At 50.1% G+C, this 20556-nt stretch overlaps 1 protein-coding gene across 1 annotated transcript; it reads right to left on the reverse strand.

Annotated features, from left to right (window-relative positions):
* Nucleotides 1-3: 3 nt before the first annotated feature.
* Nucleotides 4-20230, reverse strand: LOC144258257 (uncharacterized). Its single transcript, XM_077806682.1, has 8 exons — nucleotides 19904-20230; nucleotides 18210-18431; nucleotides 17570-17592; nucleotides 16144-16256; nucleotides 15811-15843; nucleotides 9605-9693; nucleotides 8578-8704; nucleotides 4-1772 (listed from the first exon to the last, which is right to left on the reverse strand). The coding sequence occupies exons 2-8, from the start codon at nucleotides 18402-18404 to the stop codon at nucleotides 139-141; spliced, it is 2214 nt and encodes a 737-aa protein (XP_077662808.1). The 5' UTR covers nucleotides 18405-18431; nucleotides 19904-20230; the 3' UTR covers nucleotides 4-138.
* Nucleotides 20231-20556: the final 326 nt, after the last annotated feature.

A 20556-nucleotide genomic window follows, 5' to 3' on the forward strand; every position in this document is an offset into this window, starting at 1 on the left:
GTCTCCTCATTGGTCATTTTGGTCAGGTGCCAGCGAGGTTACCTTTAGCTTCTTAACCCTTTACAGGTGAGAGGAGCTTTCCCCTGGCCAGGAGAGATTTCAAAGGGGTTTACCCTTCCCTTTATATTTATGACAGCCCTAGAGGATTTTACGGTGTTGATCCCCCTTGCAGATTCTCTGATGCCTAGCATGGGCTGAGTACCAAGAGAAGGTTTTCCCACACTCACGGCATTCATAGGGCCTCTCCCCAGTGTGGATTCTCTGATGTTTAGAAAGGGCTGAGGTGTAAATGAAGCGTTTCCCACACTCACGGCATTCATAGGGCCTCTCCCCAGTGTGGATTCTCTGATGTTTAGAAAGGGCTGAGGTGTGAATGAAGCATTTCCCACACTCACGGCATTCATAGGGCCTCTCCCCTGTGTGGATTTTCTGATGTTCGGAAAGGGTTGAGCTCTTAGTGAAGCATTTCCCACACTCACGGCATTGATAGGGCCTCTCCCCTGTGTGGATTCTCTGATGTTCAGAAAGAGCTGAGGTGTGAATGAAGCATTTCCCACACTCACGGCATTCATAGGGCCTCTCCCCTGTGTGGATTCTCTGATGTTCGGAAAGGGTTGAGCTCTTAATGAAGCATTTCCCACACTCATGGCATTTATAGGGCCTCTCCCCTGTGTGGATTCTCTGATGGCTAACAAGGTTTGAGGTGCGATTGAAGGTTTTCCCGCACTCACGGCATTCATAGGGCCTCTCCCCTGTGTGGTTTTTCTGATGTTCAGAAAGGGATGAGCTCTTAGTGAAGCATTTTCCACACTCACGGCATTCATAAGGCCTCTCCCCTGTGTGGATTCTCTGATGTTCAGAAAGGGCTGAGGTGTTAGTGAAGCATTTCCCACACTCACAACATTTATAGGGCCTCTCTCCTGTGTGGATTCTCTGATGGGTAATAAGTTTTGAGGTGCGATTGAAGGCTTTCCCGCACTCACTGCACTCATAGGGCCTCTCCCCTCTGTGGATTCTTTGATGTTCAGAAAGGTTTGAGTTCTTAGTGAAGCGTTTCCCACACTCACAGCATTCATAGGGCCTCTCCCCTGTGTGGATTCTCTGATGGTCAGAAAGGGCTGAGGTGTTAGTGAAGCGTTTCCCACACTCACGGCATTCACAGGGCCTCTCAACTGTGTGGATTCTCTGATGAACAGAAAGGGCTGAGCTACTAGTAAAGCATTTTCCACACTCACAACATTTATAGGGCCTCTCCCCTGTGTGGATTCTCTGATGTTCAGAAAGGGCTGAGCTCTTAGTGAAGCATTTTCCACAGTCACGGCATTCAAAGGGCCTCTCCCCTGTGTGGATTCTCTTATGGGTAATAAGGTTTGAGCTGCAATTGAAGATATTCCCACACTCACTGCATTCACAGGGTTTCTCACCTGTCTGGATTCTCTGATGCTTTATATGGGCTGAAAAGTCATGGAAGCTTTCCCCGCACTCAGTGCATGTATTTTTTCTCTTTCTCCTGAGGATTTCCTGCTGTGTTGTGGTTTCCTTCAGGTCCTTCTGAGTTCCCCAACAGGAAATACATTTATCCACTTTCTCTCCTGGTTGGTTTCCCTGCTCTTTTTCTGGTCTGGGCTGATTCTCACAGGATTTTCCCTGCTCATGACTCCTGGACTCATTCCTTTCCGATCTTTGCGATAATACTCTGTGTTTATCCACTTGCTCAGCATCTTCCTGCTGAGAATTCTGCTCTTCTTTCTCACACACCATTGCATCACCAGCTGTGATAGAGACAGAAACCTCAAAACAGGGACGGAAAGGGGAAGGCCAAACCAAAACAAGTGCTTGAGAGAGGTCAAATAAAAATCAGAAACTGAACTCCCCCAAACTCTTCCCCCAAATGGAGTAGTAGGATTTTATGTTGGTATTTTATAGAATTTAGAATGAAGGATAAAGAATAAGAATGTAGTATGTATTAAATGCATTGGTGTATGATTTGATCATATCCTGCCAGCCACCCTTTTTGAATAACAGAAAGGAATGGCCCAATGGGTCAACGAGTGGAGATCCATCAGCCAGAATCTGTGTCTGGACTGATTTCAAGGCAGTAACAGACCTTTGCGGGTCACCAATTTGTTGTAGGTTTAGCATTTTAAAATAAGCAAACGAATGCCATGATTGTTTTCTTTTGTATTGGAATTTGATGTTCCTGTTCAAAATGTTGTATGTAAATTAATTCTGTTTTGTGTGTGAATGAGAAATGTGTGTGTTAAGAGATAAGTGTGAAGGCCATCGCTGAACCAGATGTACGAGAGAGGTATGAGAGACAGACGCAAGGGCGCCGGGAGGCTGCAGCACGCCCCTATTGAAATGTCAAAGGAGGGCAGATGGATGACTCAAAAGATGAGACAGGAACCTATCAATGAGGACAAGACAGCTGTGAACTAAACGAGCATGGGATAGCTCCCTGAGGGACTTGATGAAAGAACAAGATAAAGGATGAGAAGGACAATTTAAGAAAACAAGAACTCATCAAACAATAATTGATTACAGCATCATGGTGCAAAACTCATTGGTCCTAATGAAGGAAAATCACTATATAAACAGGGGGCCTTGCCATGAAACTTTGGCTTCACCCTGCCAAGATTTCCCCAGAGCACCATGTGACGACCGACGTAACCCAGCTTCTCCTACCCATGATCAACCTAGCTGGCCAGTAGGTTGATCCGGACTCTGGACTGGTAACTATAGCATCAACTGGCGGGACAATGTGTGTGTGTGTGGTGTGTGATTGAATGCGTATACTAAATGTTGTATCTTCAGTAAACACAGCATATTGCCTTTTCCCCTGAAAATGATCCTGTGCGTTTCTTATAAGCATAACAGGGTAACGCCTACAAGGTAGCTAGCTAGCACGTCTTGGAGGGACTGATCAAACTAAGTGGTTCATCAAGAAACACTGGGTTGACAATGGACCATGGGAGAAGCCCATCTACACTGAGTGGACTGTCATGTAAATGTGCTGTCTGGAATCTAGGTAATGGCTTCCTGCAATGACTGGGGGAAAATGGGCATGAACACGTGACTTGCCCATGTGACCTCAAACTCCATCTTGTTGTTCTAATTTTCCACAGTAAGAACAATGGGATGCCCTCCACATGGCAAAAGCTATAAAAGGCCCTGGAAACACCTCCATTTTGTCTTCAATCCTGCTTTTTACCTCTGGAGGAACTTTGCTACACACTGAAGCTCTGAACAAAGGACTGAATGACCCATCCAAGCTGTGGATGTGTTCCAGAGACTTGACTTAAGCCAGCAGTTCATTCCATCACTGCGATAAGCCTGAACCAAGAACTTTGCCATTACAGTACGTAATTGATTCCCTTAGCCAATTTTAACTCTCACCTTTCTTTCTTTTTATGAATAAACCTTTAGATTTTAGATACTAAAGGGTTGGCACCAGCATGAGTTTTGGGTAAGATCTAAGTTGTATATTGACCTGGGAGTGGCTAGCCCTTTGGGATCAGAAGAACCTATTATTTAATGACATTGGTTCTATTAAATACTCATATCTGAATCCAGTGTTTTTGGTGGTGTTATAAGAACTGGAATGCCTGTGAAAACTGCCTTTATGTTTTCTTGTTAGCCAGTGTGGTGAAACAGGAGTTTACTTTTGTGGCTGGTTTGGTCTATTTTATAAAAGAATAACCACCAGTTTTGTTTTGTGTTTGCCCTATTTCTCAGCAGTTTGTCCTGAATTTGGCATCCTCAATTCTGACCCCTAAGGCACGGTGACAGGGTGCCAAGGGAGGCGGCTGGGTCATGGATTTACAGGAAGTTAGATGACCCAAACTTCATACAGTATCCCTTGGGACCACCCTCTTTAGGGTATGTCTACCGTGCATCAGGAAGTCAGCCACCTTCCAGGCTGGGTCTCACACTAGTGCATTAAAAATGGCTGTGGAGACATTGCTTTGATGTTAGGGCCTCCACCCTTATTTGTAGGGAGTCAGCATGGACTCTGGCTGGGAGGCAGCCTCCAGATGCAGTGCAGACATACCCTTAATGGGCGACATGCTAGCTTTAGCTTTTTCAAAGGGCTAACTCCTGTTCCCCTTATAACCACAGAGTTAAAAGGAACCACAAAGGTCAACTAGTCTAACCCCCTGCCAAGGTGCAGGATTTGCTGAGTCTAAATCACCAGATGGCTCCAGCCTCCTTTTCAAAACCTCCAGTGAATAAACTTCCACCACCTCCCTAGGCGTCTGCTCCTACTGTTCTTCCAGTTAGGAAGTTTTTCCTGAAATCTAATCTAAATCTGCTGTCCTGTGGTTTGAACCCACTGCCTTTTGTCCTCCCTCCGTGGCAAGAGAGATGAACTGTTCTCCATTCTTTGTACGGCAGCCCGTAGCGAGGAAGACCAGCAGGGACCACAACCTGCCCCTTGGGCTACAGAGCCAGGAAAGCCACGTCCACCCCTCCGGAAGCTGAGGGGCAGGACAGGAAGCGGAACTAGAAAAGGGGGGACTTGTAGTTCAGTTGGGCTGGAGCTGCTGAGGAAGACAGACGCTTATCACCCACTGCCAGAGTGGGACACCGAGGAGCTGCTTGGACTGCCGCCAGTGGAATGGCCAGACCAACCAGGGTCACCGGCCACTTGAGGTGCCGACAAGCTGATGGGGTTGCCAAAGACCACTGATCCCAGGGAAATGCAGGCCAGAGGTACCAAAACCCTGGGGATTGTAGGAAGTAGCCCAGGGAAACTAGACCATCGTCTGATTGAGTGTTGGCCTCACACTAAGTCAGTGTGTTGCGGGTGGATCCTCGCTGATCCAGTGGCAAACTACACTGCCACTGTTAGATCCCTGGGCTAGGACCCCGTGGAGTCAGGTGGGCCAGGGTCTCCCTACCTCCTGCCACCCAGCCAGTTGGGTGGTAGCCTCCCCATCTTCAGCCAGGAGGCCTGTGTTGGTCTACCATCCACCGAGCTAGGATGCCAGGCTGTTTGGTGCTTGCCCTTACCTGAGCCCTAGCCTGTTTGCTGCTCGCCTTGGGCAAAGCCCCTAATTGTTTGCTGTCCCACCCTGACTGAGGGCCTGGGCTTGGAGACTTTGCAGCTCTGCCCTGATTGCAGGCCAGAGCATGGACTGTTGGTGCCCAGTCCTGCCTGAGGGCCGGGCACCACAGACTCACTATTGCTCAGCCTGGATCAAGTGGTCTGAGCTTTGAAGACTGATAATCCCCCCTTAATTGATTGCAGTGCTAGGAGCATGACCGTGAGGTGGCATGGCCTCCCTCAGGGATAGACCAGGAGGGATGGCCACACACATTTACACAGCCTTTTGAGTATTTGAAAACGACTATAACCCCCCAACCCCTTCAACTCTTTTTTTTCCAAACTAAACACACCCAGTTACATCAGCCTTTGCTCACTGGCTTGTGTTCCATCCCTTTGATCATCTTTGTCACTTGCCTCTGGATTCTTTCCAGTTTCTCTACATCCTATCTAGTCACTTGTGACCAAAACTGGACACAGGAGTCCCCCTGAGGCCAAATCAGTGCTGAGAAGAGCATTACCGTCACCATCTGTGATTTGCATGCTATGCTTCTGTTAATGCATTTCCTTTTTTTGCATTATCATCACACTGTTGACTTCGTGTTGAGGTTGTGATCCACCACAACTATCAGATCCTTCTCAGCAGTGCTGCTGCCATGCCAGTTATTCCCCAACCTGTATTTGTGCATTGGGTTTTACTTCCCTAAGAGTAGCACCTTACCCTTGTCTTTGTTGAATTTCATTTTGTGGTCTATAGCCCAGTTTGCAAATTTATCAAGATGCTCTATCCTCCAAAGTGTTGATAACCCCCCTAGCTTTGTGTCATCTGCAAATTTGATCAGTATGCTCTCTACTCCTACATCCAGGTCATTAATGAAGATGTTAAATAACAGTGGACCCAAAACAGATCCCTGTGACACCCCACTTGAGAAATCCCTCCAATCTGACATCATTCCATTCATAGTTACTCTTTGTTTGCGGTTGTGTATCCAATTATATAGTCACTTAATGGTAGTTCCGTTAAACCCACATTTCTCCAGCTTACTCATGGGATCGTGTCAAAAGCCTTTTTGAAGTCCAGGTCTATTTTAGCCACCAAACCAGTTACCCTATCAAAGAAGATGATCAAGCTGGTTTGTCACACTATGTTCTTAGTAAATCCATGCTGGCTCCTCTCGATTGCCCTTCGTCCTCCAGGTATTCACAAACTGAATATTTTATTCATTGCTCTAGTAGCTTCCCTGGTATTGAGGTCAGGCTGAGTAGTCTATAGTTCCCCAGCTTCGCCTTTTCCCCCTTTGTAAAGATGGGCACTATGTTAACCCTTCTCCAATCTTCTGGAACTTATCTTGTCATCTGAGTTTGCAAATTTTGCCAGACGCTCTGAGATTTCATCAGCTAATTCTGGGGTGAACAGCAAGAAAGGAGATGGCGGGAGGGCTAGCTTGGGGGATTAAGAGCTCTGTTCTAGACATTTGAGATGTTGAGCTTGAGTTGATGGCTAGCTATCCACAAGGAGTCATCAGAGGGAGGCTGAGATTTCAGTTTGGACAGAAGGAGACAGGGCTGGAGTAGAGTGGTAGATCTGTGATTGATCAGCATAGGGACAGAAGCTGAATTTGTGTTTATGGGTGAGATTTCCCAGAGACAAAGTGCAGAGGAAGAGGAAGTGACCAAGGACTGAGCCCTGTAGAACCCCCACAGAAAACCAGAGTGTGTGTGGGGGGTGAGGAGGATCTTCTTAAATACACGCTGAAGAGTGGTTACAGAGGTAGGAGAAGAGCCAGGAAAAAGACAAGATGTCAAGAAGACGACCATGGTCAGTGGTATTAAAGGCGGCTGACGGGTCAAGAAGAATAAGGATGGAGTGCTGATTCTGAGCTTTGCTTAGGGAGAGGGCATTAGAGACTTTGGCAAAAGCATTCTCAGCGGAGGGCCCCAAATATCTGCCTCCCTGAAACCTTCCCTTCCCACTGCCACCAGATCCTTCCTGCTCCTTGGAGCAACCACTCCCCATACCCTTCCCACTATCCTCAGTCTGCTCCACTTCCACGTATCCCAGATCTCCTACCCAATCCTCCCCCTCCAACAGCACCACTGCTGGGACCTCCACCCCCTTTTCTCCATTCCCAGTCTCCCACTCCCCCGACCCACCACACTACCTGTTCCCAGGAGATTCTGCCTCTGATTCCTCACCTCCTCTTCCCTTCCATCCCTCCCTGATTCCCTCTAGTCTAATCTTCCACATACCTATCCCCTTCCTCCCACTACACTCAGCCCTCCCTAGCTTCTGGCACCAAACAAGCACTAGTTCCCCCATCATCTTCTCTCTTCCCACTGCTCCCTGCTCTCCTCTCCCCTCCTCCACAAGAACTCCTGAATAGTAACCTCACACTGCTCTCAGTCATTGGTTGGTGGGGTGAAGAGGACATGCTGTGGCCACTGCCTCTGAGCTACACCAATTCATCTGAGTCAGAGCCGTACCACTGTTAATTCTCAGACTATGTGTATTGTGCATTTTGCTTGCATTCTGCAGGAGTTCCTCTTCGACATTTCCCCCGGATTCCAAAATTTCAGGGCTGAGAGCAATATTTTAAAGTGTTTTAAAATCCACTTGCAGACTCTGGCCTCTTCTGAGCTGCAAAGTTTTGTCAGCATAGCTCTGTTTGTTAGGATGCAAAAAAACCACATCCTTAATTGATAGAATTATGCCGGCAAAATCTCTCATGCAGAAACAGAGTGCCGAAAAAGTCTATTAAAAAAATGAGGACATCAAAAGCCCCCAAACTATATAAATATGGAGCACAGGTTGCCCAGTTCTGCTGCATGCCTTTCCACTAGGTGTGTGGTGGCTAAACTTAAACCTCTGAAAACCAGAAAAGGAAGAGTTAATATACACACCAACCCTAAAATGTAACCTTAACTCTGCCCCTAGCCCTGCAGCTGGCGCTAGCCACTGGGAGTGGCTCAGTATGGCTGGTGCAAAGGTTAACAAACTAACAAAGGAAGTGGAGGTTTCTCCATTTCTTGAAGTCTTCAAGTCAGAGTGGATGCCTTTCTGGGGGAGGATTTAGTCCAACACAGCATATTCAGTTCAGTACAGCAGTAACTCGAGGAAATTTTATGACCTGTGTTATATAGGCGGTCAGACTAGATGTCCTAATAGCCCTTTCTGACCATAAAATCTATGATTCTACAATAGATATGAAGGACTAAGAACATGCCCTTGTTTGTGTTGTGTTCACAGGAGGGAATCCCAGCATTTATCCGCATGCCCCCCAGCTGTGTGCACTGGGTCAGCTGTAGGCGTAACTGGATGGTGGAGGGAGTAGTTGGAGTAGCTTGGCAGAGCTGTGACCATGATATGAAGGGAGGCGCATGTGAACCCTGAGGGACCCAGTCTGCCCCATTTCAATGCACTTAATGGGCTGTTGCTGAGATAGGGCAGAGTAGAGGTGGCATTGTGGGGCTGGTGTGAACCTTAACTCGGCATTTCCCCTTCTAATAACCAAGGGCACAGGAACCCTTACCCAGCGAGGTCACATTCTCGTAGTTCTCCTGCATGACGTCTCTGCAGAGGGCTCTTTGACGGGGGTCCAGCAGAGCCCACTCTTCCCTGGTGAAATACACAGCCACCTCCTCGAAGGTCACCGGCCCCTGAAAGAGCCAGAGCCCCACACTCAGGACCTGCTGCCCCACACACAGCCCCACTATTTATGGAGGAAGAGAAGCCAATCAAATGGAAGCTCTGGGAGGCTGACAGTCAACAGAGTCCCACCCCACCCTGCTCAGAGCCGCCAGGAGGCAAAACAGGAGGGGAGATAGAGATCCCCTAGTCCCTCGCAGCAGACAGAGGGGGAAGTGGTTTGAGCATTGGCCTGCTAAACCCAGGATTGTGAGTTCAATCCTTAAGGGGGCCATTTAGGGATCTGGGGCAAAAATTGGGGATTGGTCCTGATTGGAGCAGGGGGTTGGACTAGATGATCTCCTGAGGTCCCTTCCAACCCTGATATTCTATGATTCTAAGGTCATCTTCTCATTCATCACACACCTACAAGCCAGAGGCTGATACAGGGGATGGGGCCCCCAGTAGGCTCCAGGGTTGGCTCCGCAATAGGAATCCCAACATGCTTCCCATTGCCAGCAGCTGAAAGGAAGGGGAGGGGTTATCTACTCTACGCCCCACTGGTGAGTAACCCTTCCCCCCCCCCGCTTCATATCTCATAGCAGCCTCTGGCGGGTAGGTTTATGTTCTTCCACTGGGAATCTGATCCATTTTCCCAGCACTGTCCAGTGTTCTCCCCGCCAACCCCATTCTACAAATAGGGTAATTTCCTCCCCCAAACCCCTACGTCTGTTCCCGGAATCCAGGACGTGGGGTCAACAATTCCCAGCAAGTTTGTCACATGCCTTGTCCCCCTCTCTTTCTCCACCCTGGGTATTTCCTGCCCCCATCCCACCTCCAGACTAAACTCCTCCAAAGATCCCAGGCCCTCGGTATTTCCTGCCCCTCTCCCTCCAGCGGGAACCCACTAGCAACCCCGCAATAATCCCTACCTGGACTGGCTGCACGACAGCCAGTTCCCTTCCCCGTCCTGTGAGAGGCTGGGACAATCTGGAGCCAAAGGTGCGGATTACTCTGCCACCTGTCAGGGTGAGAAGGGGGACAGGGAAGATTTCAGAAGGGCCTCTAGTTCCTGTCACATCGTGATTTGCCCCGGCCCTTTCCCTGCACAAGATGTTTCTGACTCGCATGCTGGGAAAACATTCCATCACGTTATCACAGCCCAGACCCAACCCCTCCCACCAGCACTAAATCCACTGCCCTAGTTTTAAAACCCTGAGAGCAACTCCCGCAATGGTGGGGACCAGGCAGGGACAGGACAAAGTCTGCCCAGTGCTGGTGCAGGAAATGAAAGGAATTTTGCTGGTGATATTCAGCTGGAAGGCATTGTCAATAGACACAAAGAGTGGACCATTAAGTGGGGCTCACTTCTATTTTATGCATGACATTCCTCACGCTCACGCTTCAGAGTCTCAGCCACCACTGCCAGGGGTCTGGAAGGCACTTTGCCCCGTAATGTATTTTGAGAGGGTTTTTTTTAATCTCCTTCCTCTGAAGATTCAGGAACAGCCAGAGAAGAAGACGAGTCAGGTTGTCAGTGACCTGGGGGGGTTTCAGCTTCCTCTGCAGCGTGGGGTGTGGGTCACTCACTAGGATTACCTGGAAACATCTCACTTAACATTTCCCTGCCACTGCAGGGGTCTGGGGCACTGGTGCATCTCAGTCCCTCCTGTTCTCTGCCTGGGGCATATAACACTCTAGGCTCCCGTGGGCTGCAAGACTTTGGTCTCACTCCAGCTGTTGTGTTTAGTGCAGGGGTGGGGGCTGGGTGGTGTTGGTGGCCAGTGGTAGACAGGAGGTCAGACCAGATGTTCCAATGGTCCCTTCTGGCCTTAGACTTTGACTGGATGTGGGCACGTTTGGGAGCTTGTGACCTTCCCACCTCCCACTTATTTCTCCTTCATTTTCTGTCTTGTCTTTCCCCCGTCCCCTTCCTCTGCCCAGGAGACTTAGTGACCAAGGATCTCCTGCAATTGCGGATAGCACTGAATGCCAGTTTGGATCCAAACTTTCTGCCTCCTCCCCGTCTCTACTAACCACCCAAGGGGTTTCAGTCTCACTGGCTGTCATACAGGTAATGAAAGGGTTACTGTGCACAGCTGCAAAAACTGCCTAATTTCCCAGCTGAAATAAGTAAGCGAGTACCACTTACTGCAAGTTTTGGGGGAGGGATAGCTCAGTGGCTTGAGCATTGGCCTGCTAAACCCAGGGTTGTGAGTTTAATCCTTGAGGGGGCCATTTGGGATCTGGAGCAAAAATTGGGGATTGGTCCTGCTTTGAGCAGGGGGTTGGACTAGATGACTCCCAGAGGTCCCTTCCCACCCTGATATTCTATGAACAATTTTTTTCTGACCCCTGAACATTTACTAAAAAAGTAAGAATAAAACATGCATCCACGCCGAGTCTCTGTATAACTTGTATATTTCAAGAGGCTGACAGAGAATACTTAACCATAATGAACAAGGGAGTGCAGGAGAGGGGGAATGAGATTTTCTTTGCTTTGGATCATAATGAAATGCTCAACATATCACAGCCTCCTGCCTGCCTTTCCTGAGCCCCCGGGGGTCACAAACCACCAGCCGAGAAACACAAGCCTAGATCTTTATTTTGTATCGTCATTGACTACGACTGGAGAGAGAGGGCTACATTGTACCCAGACAAAGCATGAATGAGCCAAGTGCTATGGCATATATGGACCAACCCTGGCAACTGTTAATTCCAATAACACCCACGTTTTGAACTCTCTTCCTTACTTCACTGTGAAAAGAATATGAAAGTTCAGAAGATCTTACAATACCCAAAAGCAACAAGTTGATGAAAATTACGTTAAATTATTTTCAGCCATGAATGTGATGCACAGGTGCAAGAAGACCAAATGCAGAAAATTAAATGAGTCCAAACAAAAGGGGGCTAATGATATCGTTCCAGGACAGTACTAAGAACATGCTTGGAGAACAAGAAAATGTAGGAACAAAGTTACCTATGCCAAATTTGGCCTTAGGGATATGGATTTAAAAATGGGGGAGAGGGAAGAAAGAAAATCATCTACCAACTTGGCAAGTTTGTCTCTCATCACAACTCCTCCAAGGTTCCTCAACCCAAGTCAGAAGCAGCAAACTGATGATCCACGATTCTTAATTTTCATTTTTTAAATTCTGTTATATCCTGTTCCTTTCTCACAAAGGCTGTAAGGGCTTGTCAGTTAAAATATATTCCAAAGAGACCCATTGCTCCAGTGAGTAGTGACTTTCTTAAAGTCTCTAAATGCTTGTAAGTTAAATTATTTTCTAAAAGGACCCCTCAAAAGAGCAGGATTAGTAATGAAACATACTCTGTTCCCCGCAGGCCACTGCCTCCGTGCCTTTACTCTCTGGTGCAACGCCTTTCAATAATTCTAGCTCTGCTGAAGATGTTCCCCAGAAATTAATTATCCCAGGGGTGAACAGGAATGTATTGGGGGGAAAATTAAGAGTCTATCTTAAATGTATAAAATCATTCCAGGAAACTTTCAAATACATGTTCAAAAAGAGCTCAGCCTTTGTATTTTGTAAAAAAAGTCTCAAGCAGACATTCAAAACCAGGAAAAGTTGTCAAAATCTTAGCGGTCTTAAAAACAAACAAAAAAAACTTTTAAATCAGACTATGTAAACTTAATGACCAAACACTTAATATGACCGCAATTAAAAATGCCAAAATGAAATGACTAAAATTAAATTAATTAGTAAACAATGCAATACTTAAAAAAGTAAAAGCAACAAAAAATTAGAGGACGAAAAAATCTTGCAAAAACTTTAAATGCTTAAGTGACATTGATGAGCTAAAATATTTAAGAGACAAGTCTGCTGAAAATACAGTGGTGCAAGAACAAAGTAACATCGCTTCACATTGTTCCACAGCTTCCAAGGGCTGGAGGCTGCAATCCCCCGTCACTAAAAGCGAATGGCTACGCAGGTGGTGTCGGAGAGAAGGCTTTGGATTCTTTGACCATTCAGATGGTGTTCCAAGAAGGAGGAATGCTAGGCAGAGACGGGCTCCACCTAACGAAGAGAGGGAAGAGCATCTTCGCAAGCAGGCTGGCTAACCTAGTGAGGAGGGCTTTAAACTAGGTTCACCGTGGGAAGGAGACCAAAGCCCTGAGGTAAGTGGGGAAGCGGGATACCGGGAGGAAGCACGAGCTGGAGCGTGTGAGAGGGGAGGGCTCCTGCCTCATACTGAGAACGAGGGGCGATCAGCACGTTACCTCAAGTGCCTATATACAAATGCACAAAGCCTGGGAAACAAGCAGGGAGAACTGGAAGTCCTGGCACAGTCAAGGAATTATGATGTGATTGGAATAACAGAGACTTGGTGGGATAACTCACATGACTGGAGTACTGTCATGGATGGCTATAAACTGTTCAGGAAGGACAGGGAGGCCAGAAAAGGTGGGGGAGTTGCGCTGTATGTAAGGGAGCAGTATGACTGCTCAGAGCTCAAGTATGAAACTGCAGAAAAACCTGAGAGTCTCTGGATTAAGTTTAGAAGCGTGAGCAACAAGAGTGATGTTGTGGTGGGAGTCTCCTATAGACCACCGGACCAGGGGGATGAGATGGACGAGGGTTTCTTCCGGCAACTCGCAGAAGCTACAAGGTGGCACGCCCTGGTTCTCATGGGAGACTTCAATCACCCTGATATCTGCTGGGAGAGCAATACAGCGGTGCACAGACAATCCAGGAAGTTTTTGGAAAGTGTAGAGGACAATTTCCTGGTGCAAGTTCTGGAGGAACAAACTAGGGGCAGAGCTCTTCTTGACCTGCTGCTCACAAACCGGGAAGAATTAGTAGGGGAAGCTAAAGTGGATGGGAACCTGGGTGGCAGTGACCATGAGATGGTCGCGTTCAGGAACCTGACACAAGGAAGAAAGGAGAGCAGCAGAATAAGGATCCTCGACTTCAGAAAAGCAGACTGTGACTCCCTCAGGGAACTGATGGGAAAGATCCCCTGGGAGAACAACATGAGGGGGAAAGGAGTCCAGGAGAGCTGGCTGTATTTTAAAGAATCCTTATTGAGGTTACAGAGACAAACCATCCCGATGTGTAGAAAGAATAGTAAATATGGCAGGCGACCGGCTTGGCTTAACAGTGAAATCCTTGCTGCTCTTAAATACAAAAAAGAAGCTTACAAGAAGTGGAAGATTGGACAAATGACCAGGGATGAGTATGAAAATATTGCTCGGGCTTGCCGGAGTGAAATCAGGAAGGCCAAATCACACCTGGAGTTGCAGCTAGCAAGACATGTTAAGAGTAACAAGAAGGGTTTCTTCAGGTATGTTAGCAACAAGAAGAATGTCAAGGAAAGTGTGGGCCCCTTACTGAATGCGGGAGGCAACCTAGTGACAGAGGATGTGGAAAAAGCTAATGTACTCAATGCTTTTTTTGCCTCTGTCTTCACAAACAAGGTCAGCTCCCAGACTGCTGCACTGGACAGCACAGCATGGGGAGGAGATGGCCAGCCCTCTGTGGAGAAAGAAGTGGTTCGGGACTATTTAGAAAAGCTGGACGAGCACAAGTCCATGGGGCCGGATGCGTTGCATCTGAGAGTGCTAAAGGACTTGGCGGACGTGATTGCAGAGCCATTGGCCATTATCTTTGAAAACTCATGGCCATCGGGGGAGGTCCCGGACGACTGGAAAAAGGCTAATGTAGTGCCCATCTTTAAAAAAGGGAAGAAGGAGGATCCTGGGAACTACAGGCCAGTCAGCCTCACCTCAGTCCCTGGAAAAATCATGGAGCAGGTCCTCAAGGAATCAATTCTGAAGCACTTAGAGGAGAGGAAAGTGATCAGGAACAGTCAGCATGGATTCACCAAGGGAAAGTCATGCCTGACTAATCTAATTGCCTTCTAGGACGAAATAACTGGCTCTGTGGATGAGGGGAAAGCAGTGGACATGTTGTTCCCTGACTTTAGCAAAGCTTTTGACACAGTCTCCCACAGTATTCTTGCCAGCAAGTTAAAGAAGTATGGGCTGGACGAATGGACTATAAGGTGGACGGAAAGCTGGCTAGATTGTCGGGCTCAACGGGTAGTGATCAATGGCTCCATGTCTGGTTGGCAGCCGGTATCAAGTGGAGTGCCCCAAGGGTCGATCCTGGGGCCGGTTTTGTTCAATATCTTCATAAATGATCTGGAGGATGGTGTGGATTGCACCCTAGTAAGTTTGCAGAGGACACTAAACTGGGAGGAGTGGTAGATACGCTGGAGGGAAGGGATAGGATACAGAGGGACCTAGACAAATTGGAGGATTGGGCCAAAAGAAATCTGATGAGGTTCAACAAGGACAAGTGCAGAGTCCTGCACTTAGGACGGAAGAACCCAATGCACCGCTACAGGCTGGGGACCAAATGGCTTGGCAGTAGTTCTGCAGAGAAGGACCTAGGGGTTACAGTGGACGAGAAGCTGGATATGAGTCAGCAGTGTGCCCTTGTTGCCAAGAAGGCCAATGGCATTTTGGGATGTATAAGTAGGGGCATTGCCAGCAGATCGAGGGACGTGATCGTTCCCCTCTATTCGACACTGGTGAGGCCTCATCTGGAGTACCGTGTCCAGTGTGGGGCCCCACACTACAAGAAGGATGTGGAAAAATTGGAAAGAGTCCAATGGAGGGCAACAAAAATTATGAGGGGTCTAGAACACATGACTTATGAGGAGAGGCTGAGGGAACTGGGATTGTTTAGTCTGCAGAAGAGAAGAATGAGGGGGGATTTGATAGCTGCTTTCAACTAACTGAAAGGGGGTTCCGAAGAGGGTGGATCTAGACTGTTCTCAGTGGTACCAGATGACAGAATGAGGAGTAATGGTCTCAAGTTGCAGTGGGAGAGATTTAGGTTGGATATTAGGAAAAACTTTTTCACTCTGAGGGTGCTGAAGCACTGGAATGCGTTACCTAGGGAGGTGGTGGAATCTCCTTCCCTAGAAGTTTTTAAGGTCAGGCTTGACAAAGCCCTGGCTGGGATGATTTAGTCAGGGATCGGTCCTGCTTTGAGCAGGGGGTTGGACTAGATGACCTCCTGAGGGCCCTTCCAACCCTAATATTCTCTGATTCTATAAAAGGGTTATTGGTCTGAAATCTGCCCATGACCCGTCAGAGACAGACACGTACCCGTGTCACTTCCCAGCTCCAGTCGCAGCATCTCTAGGGGAAGGAGAGGAAGAGAGAGGAGAGAATTCAGGCCCTCGCTTTCCTGGGGAGGTTCCCATAAGTTATTAATGTAACTGCTATTAACTATGAGATGGTGACAGAGATCTGAGGCTGATAATGCAGCCACTGGGGAGAGCCAGCCCCACAGGGCGACTCCCATGGGGAAGGGCGACTCGTGGAGCTGGGGCTGTGAGATGGAGCCTGGGGTCAGTGACATCCTGAGAGTCCCCGACTCCTCCCCAGGGCCAGGGTCGCTCTAACCAGAGGATACACCACCCCCAGACTCCCACTCACCTTTGAATCCCAGCAGCCCCTCCTGCAGGACGGCACTTTTCAGAGAGAAATCAGTGAGTCTCCTCTCCAGCTCCGCAAACCCCGGCTCCGGCTTCCGAAATGCCCCGTCCTCCCTGCCGGGGAAAGGAGGAGCGGTGAGAAATAGGCCTGATCCCCAGACCCTGAGCCCAACAACCCCCAAACTCCAGGAAACCTGAATCTGAGCTTTGTAGCCCGAGATGGTCATTGTCACGGTGAGTCACCCGCCCTCAACCCTGGGCTCTCCAGAGAGATGGGAAGTGGGGAGACACCAGAGCAAGGAACGGAAACATTCTTCAGGAGCTTTCTCCGGGACGCTCTGGTTCTGTGGGGTGCTGAGCCACCTCCCACTGCTGGTTTACTGCAGTAAGGGGCACCAGCACTGGGATTATGTGGAAGGGGAGGAGAAAAAGATCGAAGCCTGGGCAGGTTCTACATGCTGACAGTGGCCACAGACGGAGCTCAGATCTCCACCAGGGAGTGAATCTGGGCCCTTTAATGCCAACCCCCCCAAGCCCTTCAGTTGAAGCAGTAACCCTGGGGCATCCAGCTCATTTGGCAGAGAGGGTCATATTGCACTGTCCGTTATGGTCAGTGGGCCAGGGCGTCAGTTTAGGACTCTGTGCCCTGCTCCATTCACAGCAGAACACCCACTGCTCTCCATGGGACACCCCCGTGCAAAGGACAAGGTGAGAATCTGCCCTTCATATAGGAAATACAATTTTAATTCTTAGTATTTTGCTAAGTCTTTGTCTGTCACACTCAGTGTCACTCAGGGGGAAAACAGACCCCTTCCTGGACTCCCCTGTAGGGCCCCCGATAGTTCTTCCCCTCCTTTCTCCATTTCCCTCTTGCTTCCTTGTCCTTGTGTCTCTCCTCTGTTCTTCCCTCCCTACAGCAACCACCAATTTCCACCCCACGAAGGCTTCACTCCCTCCCCTTCCCCTTTCCACCTGCTCAGGTGATCAGCCAGGGAACGCTGAATGTTGACATCAAAGTGTCCTCCCTTCACTTGACACCCCGATGACATTAACAGGGGACAGGAGAGTTCACGCTCTCTGAGCTACGGTTTCCGGCAGCCCCAGCAAGGCAACGCTGTCTCCCTTTACTCTGCGGAGATGCGGGGGGCCAGCAATTCACTTTAAAAAATTCAAAAGCTGAGTTTCTGCACCCTCAGAACACGGGATGCGGCCGGGAGACAGGCCAGGTCGGGCCCATCGGCCCTGTGTCTAGCAGCCCTGCTGTGACCTCCTGAGCGATCAGACCGTGAACGGCTCTTCTCCTCCCTGAGTCAGCCACTGGGGGAGGCAGAATCACATGCTCCAAGGGCAGGGGGCAGCTTCCTATTCAGTGCAGTTATCAACCCTAACGGCCCATGACGGGGAGCAAAGTGGAGCCCAGGACTTACCTGCCCCCAGTGCTCCCAGCACCCTAAAGAGGGAGAGAAAGAGGAGGCAGTCAGGGGGCATGTCCCTGGGTGGGGAGGCCTCCTGCTCTGCAGGGGAGTCACCACTGAAGCCTCGGGTACGAGGGGAATTTCAGGTTGACATTCCCAGAGCAGCTGCCACCCCCTACCAGCGACTTTCCCCTATTGCTGGCAGGTCACCAGTGAGGAAACCTTCTCCCCAGGCACTTTGCAGGCAGAAGATATTTCTCTGCATTGAGAACCCAATTCCTCCAGTGCTGAGAGACCCAGAAGGCCCCTGGCCCCACTGAACCCATTAACCTGCTGTGAGTGGGGCCTTAGGCCTGGGGCTCAGCATGGTGGGGGAGGGGATTTCATCCTCCAAGTGAAAATGCAGACAGACATTTCCAGGAGAGAAGGCTTTGGGGCTGCAGCATCCAGGACTCCCAGGACCCATCCCTGGCGCAGCTGCCAGACTCACTTTGTGATCTTGTCCATGGCTCTGTCCCTCCCTGTGCCTCAGTTTCCCCCTTTGTCCTATAGGGATAATGCCCCCGACCCCCCTTTGTAAAGTGCTTTGGGGTCTGGGGTGGAGACGCTCCTATAGGAACGCTGCGTGTGATCATTGCAACGACAGCCTGACCTGCAGGGGTGGGCTCAGCGGCGGCTGCCCCTTCTCTCCTCCCCGCTCCCCAAGCAGGGAAATCTCCTGGGACAGGCGGCAGACGCCCGCATCCCTACTCTGGACAATGGCTCTCTCTAGCTCTTCCAGCCGGGACAGCAGCCGCTGCTCCTGCTCCGCCAGAAACCCTCGCAGCTCCTGCCACTCCCAGACCATCTTCTGCCTCTCGGCTGCCGTCCAGCTCTGCAACAGGGAGAGCGCGGCTCAGTAACAGGGGAACACAGAACATAAGACCGGACATACTGGGTCAGACCAAAGGACCATCTAGCCCAGTGTCCTGTCTTCCACAGTGGCCAAGGCCAAGTGCCCAAGAAAAATGAACAGAACAGCTCAAAATCAAGTGATCCATCCCCTGTCACCCATTTCCAGCTTCTGGCAAACAGAAGCTAGGGACACCATCCCTGCCCATCCTGGCTAATAGCCACTGATGGACCTATCCTCTATGAACTTATTTAGGTCTTTTTTGAACCCTGTTATTGTCCTGGCCTTCAACATCCTCTGGCAAGGAGTTCCCCAGGTTGACTGTGCAGTGTGTGAAAAAATACTTCCTCTTGTTTGTTTTAAACCTGCTGCCTATTCATTTCACGGGGTGACCCCTAGTGCGTGTGTTATAGGAAGGAGTAAATAACACGTCCTTCTTTACTTTTGCCACACCAGTCATGATTTTATAGACCTCTATCCTATCCCCCCCACTTAGTTGTCTCTTTTCCAAGCTGAACAGCCTCAGGCTTTGTCTCCCCGGCACTTCATCGGCAAAACTTGTCATTCAGGGGTGTTAAAAAACACACACCCCAGTGACAAATTTTGACCCACGAAAAGTGCTGGGGTGAACAGCACGTTGTCGGCAGGAGCACTCTCCCACAGACAGCTGCTGCTCATGTGGGATGGAAGATTTTTGTCGGCAGGAGATCATGGATTTATAGAGAGGCAATCGGATGTTTTCTGTCTTATTATCTCTCCCTTTCTTCACAATTCCCAATGGTCTGTTCGCTTTTTTGACCGACGCCGCACCTTGAATGGATGTTTCCAGAGAACTGTCCACCGTGATGCGAAGATCTCTTTCTTGAGTGGCAACAGCTAATTTAGACCCCGTCATTTTCTGTGCATAATTGATATGACTTTTTCCAATGTGTGTTACTTTGCATTTATCTGCACTGACATTCATCTGCTCGGTAACTGGGGAGAATCATAAATGCACCTTGGGGCGGGTGACAGAGTTATTTACCAGAACACAAGATCTCTTGCGGTGGGGGGTGGGAAGTTCATTTATCCCAGGAAGAGAGGAGGGATAAGGGCCGGGGCGAGCTGTACATCACCAACAGGAGGGACACTTCCCCCCAGAACCTCATCAACTTGCACCAAACCAAATCCTCCATCTCCGCAGCCCGCATTTCCTCCCCATCCCCCAGGTGCGGGAAAGGCTCCCCGGTCACTGTGACGGGCAGACAGCCCGTGGGCAGGGCTCTGGGCTCACACAGACTGACCCGCTCCTGCCCAGCGGCCTCCCGCACCCTACGGGCACCATGCCACCCCCCGTGTCGGACCCTGGGCTCCGGTGGGGACGGGTCCCTGGCTGAGGCTGGCAGGCCGGGCCCTGCATTCGCCGTCACTCGGGGCACCGGGATCCCTGGCGAACCTGGGCCCTGGGCACCTACCAGCAGCTCCTGGCTTTGCCGCTGCTCCTCGGCTTCGGCTGCTTCTCTCTCTTTGCCCGGAGGGGCCCGACGCTCTCGGGGGGGCTCCTGGAAGATGGGGGGAGAGGAGAGGAAACTGCTACAAACGGCTGTCAGATTTCAGGGCCCCCTCCTGCCCTGCAGACTCCTGTACAGAGTCGGGGGGCGGGGGGGGAGACTCAGACTGAGAGGAGACGGTGAAACAGGGACCAGCTTTTCCCGAGGAAACGCAGGGCCCCCGGCTGGGTGCAGCCCGACCCCCAGCGTCCCACGTCCCCCGGGGGGGGGGGGGGACCTCGCTCACATCCCAAGCAGCCAACTTCAGACAGTCCCAGCTCCAACCCCCAATGCTCCCGCAGGGCCAGATCTGAACATGGAGCCCGCCCCCCCCCCCCGCAAACATCCCCCCAATCGCCAGCTCTGAGCCCCCCCCCCGTAAATCGACTCGCCCCAAACTCCCAGCTCCAAGAATCCCCAGCACCAGCCGCTCCCCCCCCAGCTCCGGCTCTGACCCCCCCAGCTCCGGCTCTGACCCCCCCCCCCCAGCTCCCCCATCCCCGGCTCCCGGCCGAGCCTGGGCTCCGAGCCCCTCCCGGGCTCCGTGGCTCCGGCCCGGGACACTCGCCCCCCGCGGC

Source organism: Eretmochelys imbricata, chromosome 28, assembly GCF_965152235.1.
Source record: "Eretmochelys imbricata isolate rEreImb1 chromosome 28, rEreImb1.hap1, whole genome shotgun sequence".
Classification (NCBI taxonomy): domain Eukaryota; kingdom Metazoa; phylum Chordata; order Testudines; family Cheloniidae; genus Eretmochelys; species Eretmochelys imbricata.

Bases quoted from the DNA above. Each gene is read 5' to 3' on its own strand.
- LOC144258257 (XM_077806682.1), bottom strand. From the start codon at position 18,404: ATGGTCTGGGAGTGGCAGGAGCTGCGAGGGTTTCTGGCGGAGCAGGAG. The intron at 15,844-16,143 runs GTGAGTGGGAGT...TCCTTCCCCTAG, and splicing joins GGGGCTGCTGGGATTCAAAG to AGATGCTGCGACTGGAGCTG. The intron at 9,694-15,810 runs GTACGTGTCTGT...TCACCCTGACAG, and splicing joins GGAGCTGGGAAGTGACACGG to GTGGCAGAGTAATCCGCACC.